Below are 13903 nucleotides of genomic sequence, written 5' to 3'. Positions count from 1 at the left end.
ATGGATGGCAGGCAATGGATGGCAATGGCATTGCATGGATGGCAGGCAATGGATGGCAATGGATGGCAATGGCATGGCATGGATGGCAATGGCATGGCATGGATGGCAGGCAATGGATGGCAATGGCATGGCATGGATGGCAGGCAATGGATGGCAATGGCATGGCATGGATGGCAGGCAATGGATGGCAATGACATGGATGGCATGGCATGGATGGCAGGCAATGGCATGGCATGGATGGCAGGCAATGGCATGGCATGCATGGCAGGCAATGGATGGCAATGGCATGGATGGCAATGGCATGGATGGATGGCAAAGGCATGGATGGATGGATGGCAATGGCATGGATGGCAATGGCATGGATGGATGGCAATGGCATGGATGGCAATGGCATGGATGGATGGCAATGGCATGGATGGCAATGGCATGGATGGGAATGGCATGGATGGATGGCATGGATGGATGGCATGGATGGATGGCTGGCAATGGCATGGATGGCAATGGCATGGATGGCAATGGCATGGATGGATGGCTGGCAATGGCATGGATGGCAATGGCATGGATGGCTGGCAATGGCATGGATGGCAATGGCATGGATGGATGGCAATGGCATGGATGGCAATGGCATGGATGGCAATGGCATGGATGGCAATGGCATGGATGGATGGCAATGGCATGGATGGCAATGGCATGGATGGCAATGGCATGGATGGATGGCAATGGCATGGATGGCAATGGCATGGATGGATGGCTGGCAATGGCATGGATGGCAATAGCATGGATGGCAATGGCAAGGCATGCATTTTTTTGTGAGTGGACAGAGGCCTGAGGAGGAGGAGGACGACTGAGGACTTACCGGGCTGCTGCTGCACAGGGCTGGACTCTTCTCTCTCTTCCGACCTGAGGCCTGGATCCGAATGCTGTCTGCCGTCCGTCCACTTAGAAGGCCCGCCGCCGCCGCCCGATCCGACTCCTGGTCTCCTCCTGGTCCTGCACTGGTCCTCCTGGTCAGGCGCCGACTCAGCGTCGGCGAGTGCTCTGAGCGGATGGGACTCGGGAGTCTTCTATCTTCTCTCAGCCACGGCCCGGGAAGGAATGGAACCCGGAAGGCGGAAGCGGTGTCGGTGATCTTGACGCCGGGGCAGTGCACCGCCCCACGCATCACGTGACCAGATGATGTCCTTCTGTGATTGGTCCAGGCTGGAGTCTGGACCAATCACAGCCAGGTGGGGGTGGTCAAGCGCTCTTTTCTGCGCCCAGGTTACGCCCCAGAAGGCAGCCAATCGGCGCCTCTTCTGGGTCGTAAACCCCACCCCCCCTTTAGCCACCACATAAGCCGGTCAGGCCGGCGAACCCAATTTTTTTTTTTCCTAACTTTATTGTTTTTTTTTTTGTCTTTTTTTTTTTTTTTTTTTTCCTTTTTTTTTTAGGGGGGCGGCGCCCTGGCGCCCCCTATGCACGGGCCGCCACTGCTGCATTGGTGTGCACAGCCTATTGCATTACAATAGATTCCCCAGCAGCCAGCATCAATAGACCCTCCAGCACACCCCTTGCCATTACATACATTCAGTGCTGGAGGTGCTGGAACTGCGTTCCCTTGTGTTCCCGCTGAAAAAAAGCCCTCTTATGCATACATGTTTTTGTATTATTGTGGAGAATATTCCCCTATAATATTTTGGGGAAAAAAATGATAATCATATATCTTCTGTCTTTTTCCTCCTATACAGGATTTAGCGGCAATTGTGTTGGATGTGGAGAGAAAGGGTTCCGCTATTTTACTGAGTTTTCCAATCATATTAACCTCAAGCTGACCACCCAGCCCAAAAAGCAGAAACACTTGAAGTATTATCTGGTCAGGAATACCCAGGGGTGCCTGATGAAAGGTGCTCTGATATCCTGGAAGGGTACAGGTGAGCCAGTGTCAGACCCAAAGCATGCCTAAAGTGTTAGTTCACCTTAACAGAAAAAAGGGGAACTAACATCCAACACTCTGCCCACCCTATTGGTCCCTGCTGTACTTGTTTCCTGGTTGCTAAACTGTCAGCTGCCCCGCAGCCGGTCCGGGGATTTAAAATGCCTGCTCTTCTCTCTCTGGTCTGTGCAGCACTTCCCTGTGCAGCACTTCCGGGACAGACCATGCATTTCTGATTGGTCAGCGCTGCACAGTGAATCAATCTGGTCCGTCTTGCATGGAGAAGAGGGAGGAGAGTGGGGATTTCAAGTCCCTAGACTTCTGGACCGGCTGTGGGGGCTCAACAAACTCAGAGGTAAGTACAGCAGGGACAGGGTGGGGGATATCCAGTGTTAGTTCACCTTTATGTTTTTTCTGCAAAGGTGAGCTTACACTTTGAAGGAAATGCATAGTGTTTTAAATTTTATATAAAAAGATGGAGTTTTATTTAAAATTGACATTGACCTATTTGTTTTCTCTGTATGATAATAATGAGGTTTTGTCTAGCTATCAGTGTGTCATTGAGATAGTCTACAATTTTTTTTTTTTTTAGGCAAACATTTTCTCATGTCTTTTTGAACTGTTATATTTGCACATCTTGTCATTGCCGTTAGACCGGTCTTCTGAGAGATGAAAGTCTATGGTGTCATTGGAACTAATAAAAAAATGTTCATTTTATCTTCTTAAAGAGGTGCGGAGCCGGCACTCTTCATCCAGTATGTGCTCTAGCACCGGGTTAGCTCTGCAGGACTCTACAAATCCCATGGTGAGCAAACTGGGTGACCTCACTCCACAAATGACCAGCACCAACTCTCCAGCAGGTAAAGGACAAGCCAAGAACTCAAGATACTTTTACTATATTACATATAAAGTCAGTGCAAAAAGAAAAATTATGGAAAATTATGTTTAGTCTATACTGATCTTTTAAGTACACCAGTAGAATAAATATAGGGAACACATAGTGTTCACAAAATAAAAAGTTGGGACTTTAAATGAGGTGTGGCCAGTGCGCACATAATGATTATTTGATCTGCCTGCTCCTGATGAGTGAAATACATTCTTTCACGAAACGCGTCGGGCTTTATAGGCCACGTATATCCAATATCCATTTCAGCATGCATCCAATCAATATATAGATTATATTATATGTCTGTTGGTTTATTATCAGTTTTGTTGCTGTGTATTACTATTTATTATGATTTTACAATAATACCCAATTATATACTGTTTATGTCCCCCCTGACCGATTGTATCTATTGTACCTATGCTAACTGCTACCAGCGAAAGTATATGTACTATCAAATAATCATTATGTGCGCACTGGCCACACCTCATTTAAAGTCCCAACTTTTTATTTTGTGAACACTATGTGTTCCCTATATTTATTCAATATAACAGGGATGGAGACTCTATAGCAGGAGTCTCATCTAAAGTCCCATTTTCCTTTATATTTTCCCTTTTCCCGAGTCCCCCTCCCTTCCCCATGTTTTCATTAATTCCCAATTCAACATATCCACCAGTAGAATAGTAAAATGCACAAATCCTGTGGTATAATAATAATGATAATAATAAATCTTTTTCTTATAGGTCATATAAGTTATACCATGGCACAATGATATTGGCTCTATGTTATAGGTGATATACTGTAGGTTATAGCAGAAGAATGGCACAATGCTGGTACTGTAATTTTGGCTTTTAGGTGATACAGTATCTTATAACATGTCAGAATACTAATAGCTCTATGTTATAGGTGATATCTTATAGGTTCTAACATGGCGGAATGCTAATAGCTCTGTGTTATGGGTGACATATTATAGGGTATAACATGGCACAATGTTATTGGAAAGGTGATACCCTATAGGTTGTAACCTGGTACAATACTAATAGCTATATCTTATTGGTAATGCATTTTAGGTTATACTGGTAGAATGGCACAATGTTAATATCTCTCTCTCTGATACAGGCGATAATGGTTATCTACAGGCACAAACTGGAGTGCCATATCAGAATGTTAATGGAACATGTACCCAGCAGTTAAATAAAGTGATTTCAACTGCTACCAAATCCATGGTATTAGGTAGGTTCATCACATACTAATTCATGCAGAACGCAGGATAGGGTTACCAGTTGTCTGCATTGACATGCTCACCTTGTCTTTGTTTAGTCTCTTTAAAGTACTAATCAATTACTAATTCATATATACAATGCTAAAAAAAATACTTAATAAGTGTCCAAATACATAGTCAAAGTGCAAAAAAAAAAAACAGAATGAATATATAAATATATATACAAACCTGATTCCAAAAAAGTTGGGACACTACAAATTGTGAATAAAAACAGAATGCAATGATGTGGATTTTTCAAATTTCAATATTTTATTCAGAATACAACATAGATGACATATCATCAAATGTTTAAACTGAGAAAATGTATAATTTTAAGGGAAAAAAATAAAAATTTAAATTGTATGGCATCAACACATCTCAAAAAAGTTGGGACAAGGCTATGTTTAGCACTGTGTGGCATCCCCTCTTCATTTTATAACAGTCTGCAAATGTCTGGGGACTGAGGAGACAAGTTCCCCAAGTTTAGGAATAGGAATGTTTTCCCATTCTTGTCTAATACAGGTTTTTATTTGCTCAACTGGCGTAGGTCTTCTTTGTTGCATCTTCCTCTTTATGATGCGCCAAATGTTTTCTATGGTGAAAGATCTGGACCGCAGGCTGGCCATTTCAGTACCCGGATGCTTCTTCTACGCAGCCATGATGTTGTAATTGATGCAGTATGTGGTCCGGCATTGTCATGTTGGAAAATGCAAGGTCTTCCCTGAAAGAGACGACGTCTGGATGGGAGCATATGTTGTTCTAGAACTTGGATATACCTTTCAGCATTGATGGTGCCTTTCCAGATGTGTAAGCTGCCCATGCCACACGCACTCATGCAACTCCATTCCATCAGAGATGCAGGCTTCTGAACTGAGCGCTGATAACAACTTGGGTTGTCCTTGTCCTCTTTAGTCCGGATGACATGTCGTCCCAGTTTTCCAAAAAGAACTTCAAATTTTGATTGGTCTGACCACAGAACAGTTTTCCACTTTGCCACAGTCCATTTTAAATGAGCCTTGGCCCAGAGAAAATGCCTGCGCTTCTGGATCATGTTTAGATTTGGCTTATTTTTTGGCCTATAGAGTTTCAGCTGGCAACGGTGAATGGCACGGTGGATTGTGTTCACCGACAATGTTTTCTGGAAGTATTCCTGAGCCCATGTTGTGATTTCCATTACAGTAGCATTCCTGTATGTGATACATTGCCGTCTAAGGGCCCGAAAATCACGGGCATCCAGTATGGTTTTCCAGCCTTGACCCTTACACACAGATATTGTTCCAGATTCTCTGAATCTTTGGATGATGTTATACACTATAGATGATGATAACTTCAAACTCTTTGCAATTTTTCTCTGAGAAACTCCTTTCTGATATTGCTCCACTATTTTTCGCCGCAGCATTAGGGGAATTTGTGATCCTCTTCACATCTTGACTTCTGAGAGACACTGCCACTCTGAGAGGCTCTTTTTATATCCAATCATGTTGCCAATTGACCTAATAAGTTGCAAATTGGTCCTCCAGCTGTTCCTTATATGTACATTTAACTTTTCCGGCCTCTTTTTGCTACCTGTCCTGACTTTTTTGGAATGTGTAGCTCGCATGAAATCCAAAATGAGCCAATATTTGGCATGACATTTCAAAATGTCTCACTTTCAACATTTGATATGTTATCTATATTACATTGTGAATAAAATATACGTTTATGAGATTTGTAAATTAGTCCATTCCTTTTTTACTAAAAATTTGTACAGTGTCCTAACTTTTTTGGAATTGGGTTTATATTTAAATGTCAGTTTTTTTTTATCTTCCTACAAAGTGAGAAACCTCAGACAAAAAAATTCATCATTCAAAAAAAATAAATAAAAAAAATTCCATCCAGGTGCTGAAACAAAAGTGCTCTGTGCCCAAAAATCATACAGAAGGTGCTTCAGTGCCAGAGACATGCTCCTTAAGCCAAAGAGGCTACTTACCGGACTGATATGATCTCACAAAGTAAGATCATCAGCGCTTTCATATATTCCACATTGGAGAACCAACACTATCACTATGGGATCTCACAGAGACTCTGCGACCACATGAGAGGCCTCCATCTGTAGTCCCCACGGTGCAAGAGTGATACTTGTTTTTTGTTAATGATGAATTTTTCGTTTGAGGTTTCCCACTTTGAAGATACAAACGTATATTTAGTCATATTTATTTATATATTCATAAATTGTCTTGCACTTTAACTATGTATTTGGACACTTTTTAAGTATTTTTTTTTTAGCATTGTATATAATTGGTAAATGGTCAGTATTTCTGTCACTTTGTATTGCAATTTTGCACATGATTTTATTGTAGATAATCTAAGATATTGCATATCACTTGAATGTGAATTGCTTACTGGTTGGAGTGTGTAATATTTAAAGAGAGTGCATTTTTTTGGGTTATGTTCATGTGGGTCCTGTTTTCAGGATCTTGCTAAGTGTGGCAGTCTCGCTCCATTAGTGGCTGAGCGCGAGTTCCATATTTTATATAAAGAACAGAATACTCTCTTTAAAGGCCAGGTAGGGCCATGGTGCAAAATATACTGTTTGGCCTTTGAGCTCATTATGTCTATAAATTGGTTTCTGTGTTTTGATTTATTGATAAACCTATTGAGCATTGAGCTCTGGGCTGATCATATCTATAATTCTATAATTTGGGTTTTATTCTATCTATCTATCTATCTATCTATCTATCTATCTATCTATCTATCTATCTATCTATCTATCTATCTATCTATCTATCTATCTATCTATCTATCTATCTATCTATCTATCTATCTATCTATCTATCTATCTATCTATCTATCTATCTATCTATCTATCTATCTATCTATCTATCTATCTATCTATCTATCTCTCTACCTATCTATCTATCTATCTCTCTATCTATCTATCTATCTATCTATCTATCTATCTATCTATCTATCTATCTATCTATCTATCTATCTATCTATCTATCTATCTATCTATCTATCTATCTATCTATCTATCTATCTATCTATCTATCTATCTATCTATCTATCTATCTATCTATCTATCTATCTATCTATCTATCTATCTATCTATCTATCTCTCTATCTCTCTACCTATCTATCTATACAGTATATATACATATACAATGAACTGGTGAGCTGCATGTAATCCACCTAATGCAATGTGTGTGCAAGCATCCAGTGTGCTCCCATCCAACAGTGACACATAAAATTCAAACAAAAGGGATGTGGATGGGTACTCTTGAACTTTTCTTTATTCACTTCATTCTGCAATGGAACAATAGCACTGTTCTATAGCTCCAGATTGGATTTAAGTGAACTAAAGAAAAAGCAGTACCTATGCTGCCATTTGAAATACATAAATTTCAATATTTTCTCATCACACCATCAGGCTCTGCTTTCTAAATGTGCCTTGCTCCCCATATCTTAATGAATTTTACCAGAGTCTGTTTAGTTAAAGAATAGACTTTCTGCTTTCTTTAAAGTGGAGTTCCACTCGTTTTTGTGTTTATTAAAAGTCAGCAGCTACAAAAAGTATATCTGCTGACTCTTAATAAACACACATTCACCTGTCCCATGGTCCAGCGATGCGGCCGGTGGGAGGCTTTGGTTCTCTCCCTCCTCTCCCTGCAGCGCCAGCATCTCTAGTGTGGGCACCAGGCTGTGACAGCGTGTGGCTTCACAGCCGGGTGCGCACTGCACATGTGAAAGTGGCGCTGCGCGTCCTGAGTGGACGGGCAATCTTCTGGTGCCAGAAGATTGCAGGGAGGGAGGGGGAGAGGAGGACTTCCTCTTGAGCCGCCTAGGCGGCCCAAGCGGAAGTGGGAGCGGATACTTGTCAAAACAAGGTACCTGCTCCCCGGCCCCAAAATAAATGACATGCCAAATGTGGCATGTCAGGGGGCCAGGAGGCCTTAAAGCGGAAGTTCCATTTTTGGGTGGAACTCCGCTTTAATGAGTGGCATGTCTATGTTCATATTCACTTTTACCTCGGCTTTAGACTGGCCATAAATGGTTTGAATCTAGGCTGGTTCAGCAGGAATCGGCTGAGATTCGAACTATGTATGGGCAGGCTGAATGTGCCCAAAATGATTGATCAACTTGGGTACAACCAGCCTGCCGCATCCTGTTGCGATTATCGCTAGCAGCTGCTATAGCCGCTAGCAAAAATTACTGCATACAGTTTATGCATTACCCTTTAACCAAGTCTAAAAAATACAGACGATTTGGAAAAGGTATTTATTTTTTATTCACTTGGAAATATTCATGGTAATAACCTAAACACTAATAAATCGGTATTAAACTCAAAGCCAAACATGTAATATATTGCAGAGTACCAATCATTAGATGTGGAGGCTGTATTAGTTTACTTTATTTAGCCTTTTGTCTCAACCCTGTAACTGCAAGAGAGCTTTTCTGTTGAAAAGCAACAGACTAATCAGATGAAAATAGAAGAAAGAAAGCCTAAAAATAGAAACCAATGCAGCCATCACATCTAAGAATTGGTAAGCTGCAAAATAATATTTTTTTTGCTTTTAGGTTTAATGCCGCTTTATTACTGGCTAACATATTTACACTGCAGAAGGAATCAGTTACATTGTTTATATGTACCAAGATTTCCTGCTCATCTCATAAGTTAATAAATATACAAGCTATTGGGATGTATGAAGATTTCTATGAAGCCTGGATCAAGGCATCCCAACAATAATAACTTCACTCAGCCAATTAAGGGTATCATGTGCCGTACCGTAACAACAAACTTTCTAAATTAATGGCAACACAGTACAATGCTCTACTGAGCTGGCTGTCGGTAAATCTTACCCAGTACTAATTTGCTGCCACCATGTGGACAGTTTTGTTTACAGCAGGATTATAGCATTTTCTGATGGTGATCACTGATCAGCAAAGCTTCCATATTTCTCAGTGCAGGTGTTTCTATTTTTAGATGTCCACCTTAAACTCTTTCAATTAACTTCTTCTATTAACATTTTTCTAACTTTCTATTAAAGAGGAAAACTGCTTTCTGATTCAAAGATTTTCTCAGCATTTTCAAAGAGAGATTGTACAGATAATAAAATACAGTAAAAATAACTTGGGTACAATGCCAATTTGTTTCCACAAATACATTGTAAATGTAAAACTTCTTTAATCACCTTAAATCTATAGTTAATCTATTATTTACAAAGCCTGGATAAAATGATAAAATTGTGATACCATTTTCTCTGTTGTGTTCTGATCATGTATTACTTTAATTTAAAGGAAATGTAACAAATTCTGGGCCTCCGAAAAAAAGACATAAGGGTTGGTCTCCAGAGTCCCCTTCTTCCACAGACTCAGGCTTCCTGCAAAACAGCACAATTACTGGTGGAAAAGTTGGTAAGCAAACAATTGTGTATTTTTATTTTTTTAGGACCATTAGGAAATGATTTGTTTGTTTAAAGTGAAAGCTGTTTTGAGATGAATCTAGCTATTCTTTTCTAGACTTTTTCAAGACTAATTTGCAAGCTATTGTTAAAAAGGGCTGGGCACACAGCCACAAAAGACATGTACCAATTAAAAAAAATACAAACTATTCAGCGAGGAGAGGGTATTTCCGTGTAGCTTAAGGTGGTTGTAGACCCTTACACAAGGAAGAAAACATCTCCCTTGGGACTTTGTTGCAGCCAAAAGAATACAACAATAAATGTAAAAGGCAAATTTGTATTTTTACAAACAAGTATAAAAAGCAAATCTGGTCTCTGTACATGTGCAATAGGATACCCTTACAGAATGGGCACATGAAACATCAATGTATAACTAGACAGAGTACTAATGAGCCACAAAACTCCCAATGCGTTTTGAATATTGAGAAACCTTAATCCAGATGATAGTTTTGGGGGAGCCTAAGTACATAAACAGAATAGTAGAATACAGAAAAAGAGAACATATTGCCAATATACTGTATATGCAATCAGGAACTTTACAGGCCATCATGGACATGGGATCCTTCCAGGACAGTTTTTAAAGCGGAGTTCCACCCTATTTTTGAACTTTGCAGTTTTTGTTAGATAAAAACATCCTGAAAAAGAATTAGATAGTTATTTTTTTTGTTTCACTTACCTGATTTTTTATGAAAATTAACTTACCTTCCTTCCACTTCCTCCTCCTGCGGCCGCGGCCCCCGACGTCACTTCCTCCTTGCATTGACTCCTGGGAGATGAGCGTCATCAATCCCAGGAGTCAATGCGCCTGCATCGGTGTCCCTTGTCACTTCCGGTGCAGGGGCGTCATTCTCTACCGATGGATTAGAACAACTTCTGGGCATGCGCAGAACCCGCTGCGGGATGACGCGCCTGCACCGGAAGTGATGAGCAGGGCATTCTGGGACTCCGACATCACAGAAGAGGACACGAAGAGGGACGCTTCGGCTGCCCACACCGGAGATGGCATCGCTGGACAAGACATTTTCAAGGTAAGTTTTTCTTACAGATAAGCTAAACAGGGGACAGGTCAGAGGCTATTGTTGCTTAAATGCAGTAGCCCCGACTGTCCTAGGGGTATTTTTTGTTAAAAAAATTTTTTTAGGGTGAAACTCCGCTTTAATACTCAACTTTTTTGCTCTGGTAATCCATGTAAGTCATTTATATTTGTAAAGTGCCTGATTGCATATCTACTAGTTCCTGAAGCAGATTTGTTTCTTTCCTGATTTCAGATTAGGTCAGCTAAGATACATGGGAAAAATAAATGACCACACACAGCCTATTTTTTTTTTTTAATTCTTCTACATGGCCCTAACTAGTAGAGCCAGGGTTATTGTTTTCTTATATTGCACTGGGGCTATGTTTTATGTTCAGTTATGGACAAGAAATCCCTCCCATCAAAAAATGTTCTTGCAAGTAAATGGATATTATTCATTTGAGCATAGTTTTATTTCATATGATTTATTGAATTACTCTAAATACCCTTTATTATAGATTCTTTATCTCAGCTCTGTGCTCCACCAACCACAGCTGGGAACATACTCTCTTCTTCTCTGGTGGCTACAGGAGAGCCAGTCTCCATCCCTGACAACCTTTTTAAGTCATGTATGATCACTCCGGTCATATTTAAAGGTATGTATTCCACTGATTTAAAGTATAACTGTCAGTAGAATATTCTTCCTTAACTGGAATAAGGGCTCAAATGTGCTCTAATATGCAAATAGCACATACTGCAGAAACTCCATAGCGATGCTGAAAGCTACCCTCGCTTTTGTATCCTTCATAAGTTTAAGGTGGTGCAAGGCCCGATTCTAGAAAATGTTGGAATTTTGCATATTAGAGCACTTTGGCCTTAAAGGATGCAAAGGTGATCACAAAGAGACCTAGATGTATGAGCAGGCCCTCTAACTGCCTGCATTTGAATTGTAGGGGTTATTTTTAAACTGTGTACTGTAAAGGAAATGTTAACCTATTAAAATTTCAGATTTTAGTAGATGCCAAATGGTAAACCACCTGACAATTTCTTATATGTTTTGGGGATTCTAGTAAAAAATTTGCTCTGTCACCAGTGGGGTTTTTCCTGTCTTGTATAGGCAGTGTGCCGCACTGCTTTCCTGGCTTTGTCTTTGGTCTGAGAGCGGTGGTGGATGATGTCACAGGGGGTGAGGAGACATGGCGGCGTGGGGTAGTGACCGCCAGTCACCAAGGAGCAGCCTAAACAGTCTTAGAGCCGGCATAGGAACTGGTTTCTCTCCTCTCTCTACAGTCCTGCCAGTTTTCTCTTATGAGGTAAAGACTTGTTGCTGTTTGCTCCCTTGCTGTGCTGTACTGTGTTCCCGGGGGGTTAGACAGTCTGACTGGTATTGTCTCAGATTATGTGTCTCCTGTCTGTATCTGGAAGGACTGCCTGGGCTCACCTTCTGTCTGCCTCTGGAGGGGCTGCCTGGCCTCACCTGCTGCTGCTTCTGAAGTAAGTAGATGAAAGCAGATGGGTCTAAAAGGGACAGAGTATCTGTTTTTTCTTGGTGAGAGAATTATGATTTTTTTCCATATTTCTTTTTTGCATAAGCTCACCACACCTGTCAGTGGCACAGAAGACTAGCAAAGGTAGGAGGGGGCAGCGTTGGACATATTTTTAAAAGAGCGCTTAAGGAATGCTCAAGGAATGTAAAGTATGGTGTTTTGCATTATTTTAGGAGCAGAAGCCCTAAACCCAAACACTCCAGAAAACATAAGACCCGCCACTGGTCATCTCCCGACCAGGACAATCTGCATTCCTCAGATTCCCACACAGGGCGGCTTTCATGCCCCTTTAAGCAGCTCACATGGTAATGGCTCACATGCGCTTAAATCAGCGCAATAGAAAATGCCTTGCCCAGCCCTGGATGCATGTTGGACCTGCATGCATTCTGCAATGACGGGGAATTAATTTGCATGGATTGCCTCAAATGACAAGGGCTAAGGAAGCGGATGCACAAAATTCGAAGCCTAAAGGCTGTAGCAGAAAGCATGGAGCAAATATCCATGCCACAGGCAAGACGCAGACCCAACATCACGAAAAGCATGCAGATATTTCCAAATGTGAAAAAGGAAGGGCCTTCTTTTCCCACAATGACAGAGTTAATATCTCAATGATGAGGAATGGGAGAGATCTGATAAGAAGACCAAATTACAGTCTCCAAGCTTTATCCAATGAAGCTGTTTAAACAAAGCACTTCCAGGAGTGGATGGGGCCTGCCAGCATCTGGTGTGCAAGTATTTTTGCCTTTCAATACCTTTAGGGATACTATGTTTTGAAAAATGGACTAGGTTCACACCAGATGCAGTCCAATGCATTTTTATTCTGAGTCAAGGATGCATGAACAGTGTTTACCATTGATTCTAATGGCCTACACCACACCAGTGCAGTGTTTTCCAGTACAGCCAACTAAAGGAGAACATGTTGCATTATTTCTGTATGGAACACATCTGTAACATGGCAAAATGCATTAAAAAAGCACCTGAACACTTCAAAATGTGCATGCAGAAAGGCACCTTCAACTCAGAAGTTGTGGTGAACTGGCCTGCAGAAAATTTTTCCTGTTGACTAGCAACAGCGTTAACTATGATGTTTAAAGCATTAAGAAATGGCCTTTAATTCAAGTGGAACATGCAGGAGTGGGCATGGTTCTGAAGGACTTGAACCTGTCTGCTGACTTTTAGCTAAGGCTTCAATAGACCTAGTTTTAGAGCTGGCACATTAAGTCACACTGATAAGAGCTTTGTGGTTGTGCCACTGGAGGGTGGATGAAGCTTCCACACAAGCCCTTTGTAGCATACTCCATAAGAGAAGGTCATTGTATGGCAAAACGCTGGACGAAGCGAGTGACTGACAGACGAAATGTCAAGATTGTGGCCACAGTCTAACAAGAGGAAGCAGCCATCTTTTATCGCAAATCAGTCAATCTTCAGAAGGGTTCAGGAGGCCAAATCTTATAGGCCAGGCTGAAACTTACCAGATCACAGTGAAGGGAGTTCGAACTTCCTTTTTATATGGAATCAAATCCAGAGCAGGCTGCTAGACATCTGGAAAGTCTTTTGAAGGTGGGCCCAACCAGTGTCTTCCAGTGGGAGCCAGGATAGCCTATTTTTTGGAGAGTTTGGGCGACAAACATCAAAGACATTTAGCTGGGAGTACAATCACCATATCCTTTCATTCATGATCAGAAGAAGAAATTGAATGGGTACATACACAACAAAAGGTTCAAGATGGAGTCCATGCAAACAGTCATGGCGATAGTTCAGCATGAGGACCGGTTACAGTCAATGGACCTGGCTGACGTACAGTATATTTTCATGTACCAATCGGTGCGTAACACCAGAGACATCTG

The 13903-nt window shown here is 41.3% G+C and overlaps 1 protein-coding gene across 1 annotated transcript in view; it reads left to right on the top strand.

Annotated features, from left to right (window-relative positions):
• Positions 1 to 13903, top strand: part of GREB1 (growth regulating estrogen receptor binding 1) — a 227440-nt gene that overhangs the window by 109465 nt on the left and 104072 nt on the right. Inside the window, exons 5-9 of the mRNA XM_082252227.1 lie at positions 1728 to 1910; positions 2641 to 2772; positions 3915 to 4028; positions 9334 to 9450; positions 11028 to 11165. Of these exons, the coding sequence (XP_082108353.1) occupies positions 1728 to 1910; positions 2641 to 2772; positions 3915 to 4028; positions 9334 to 9450; positions 11028 to 11165 (684 nt within the window). The remainder of the gene's footprint in view (positions 1 to 1727; positions 1911 to 2640; positions 2773 to 3914; positions 4029 to 9333; positions 9451 to 11027; positions 11166 to 13903) is intronic.

Source organism: Pelophylax lessonae (genome assembly GCF_965119305.1).
Source record: "Pelophylax lessonae genome assembly, chromosome: 3".
Taxonomy (NCBI): Eukaryota; Metazoa; Chordata; class Amphibia; order Anura; family Ranidae; genus Pelophylax; species Pelophylax lessonae.
This window is presented reverse-complemented; position numbering and strand designations above follow the sequence as displayed.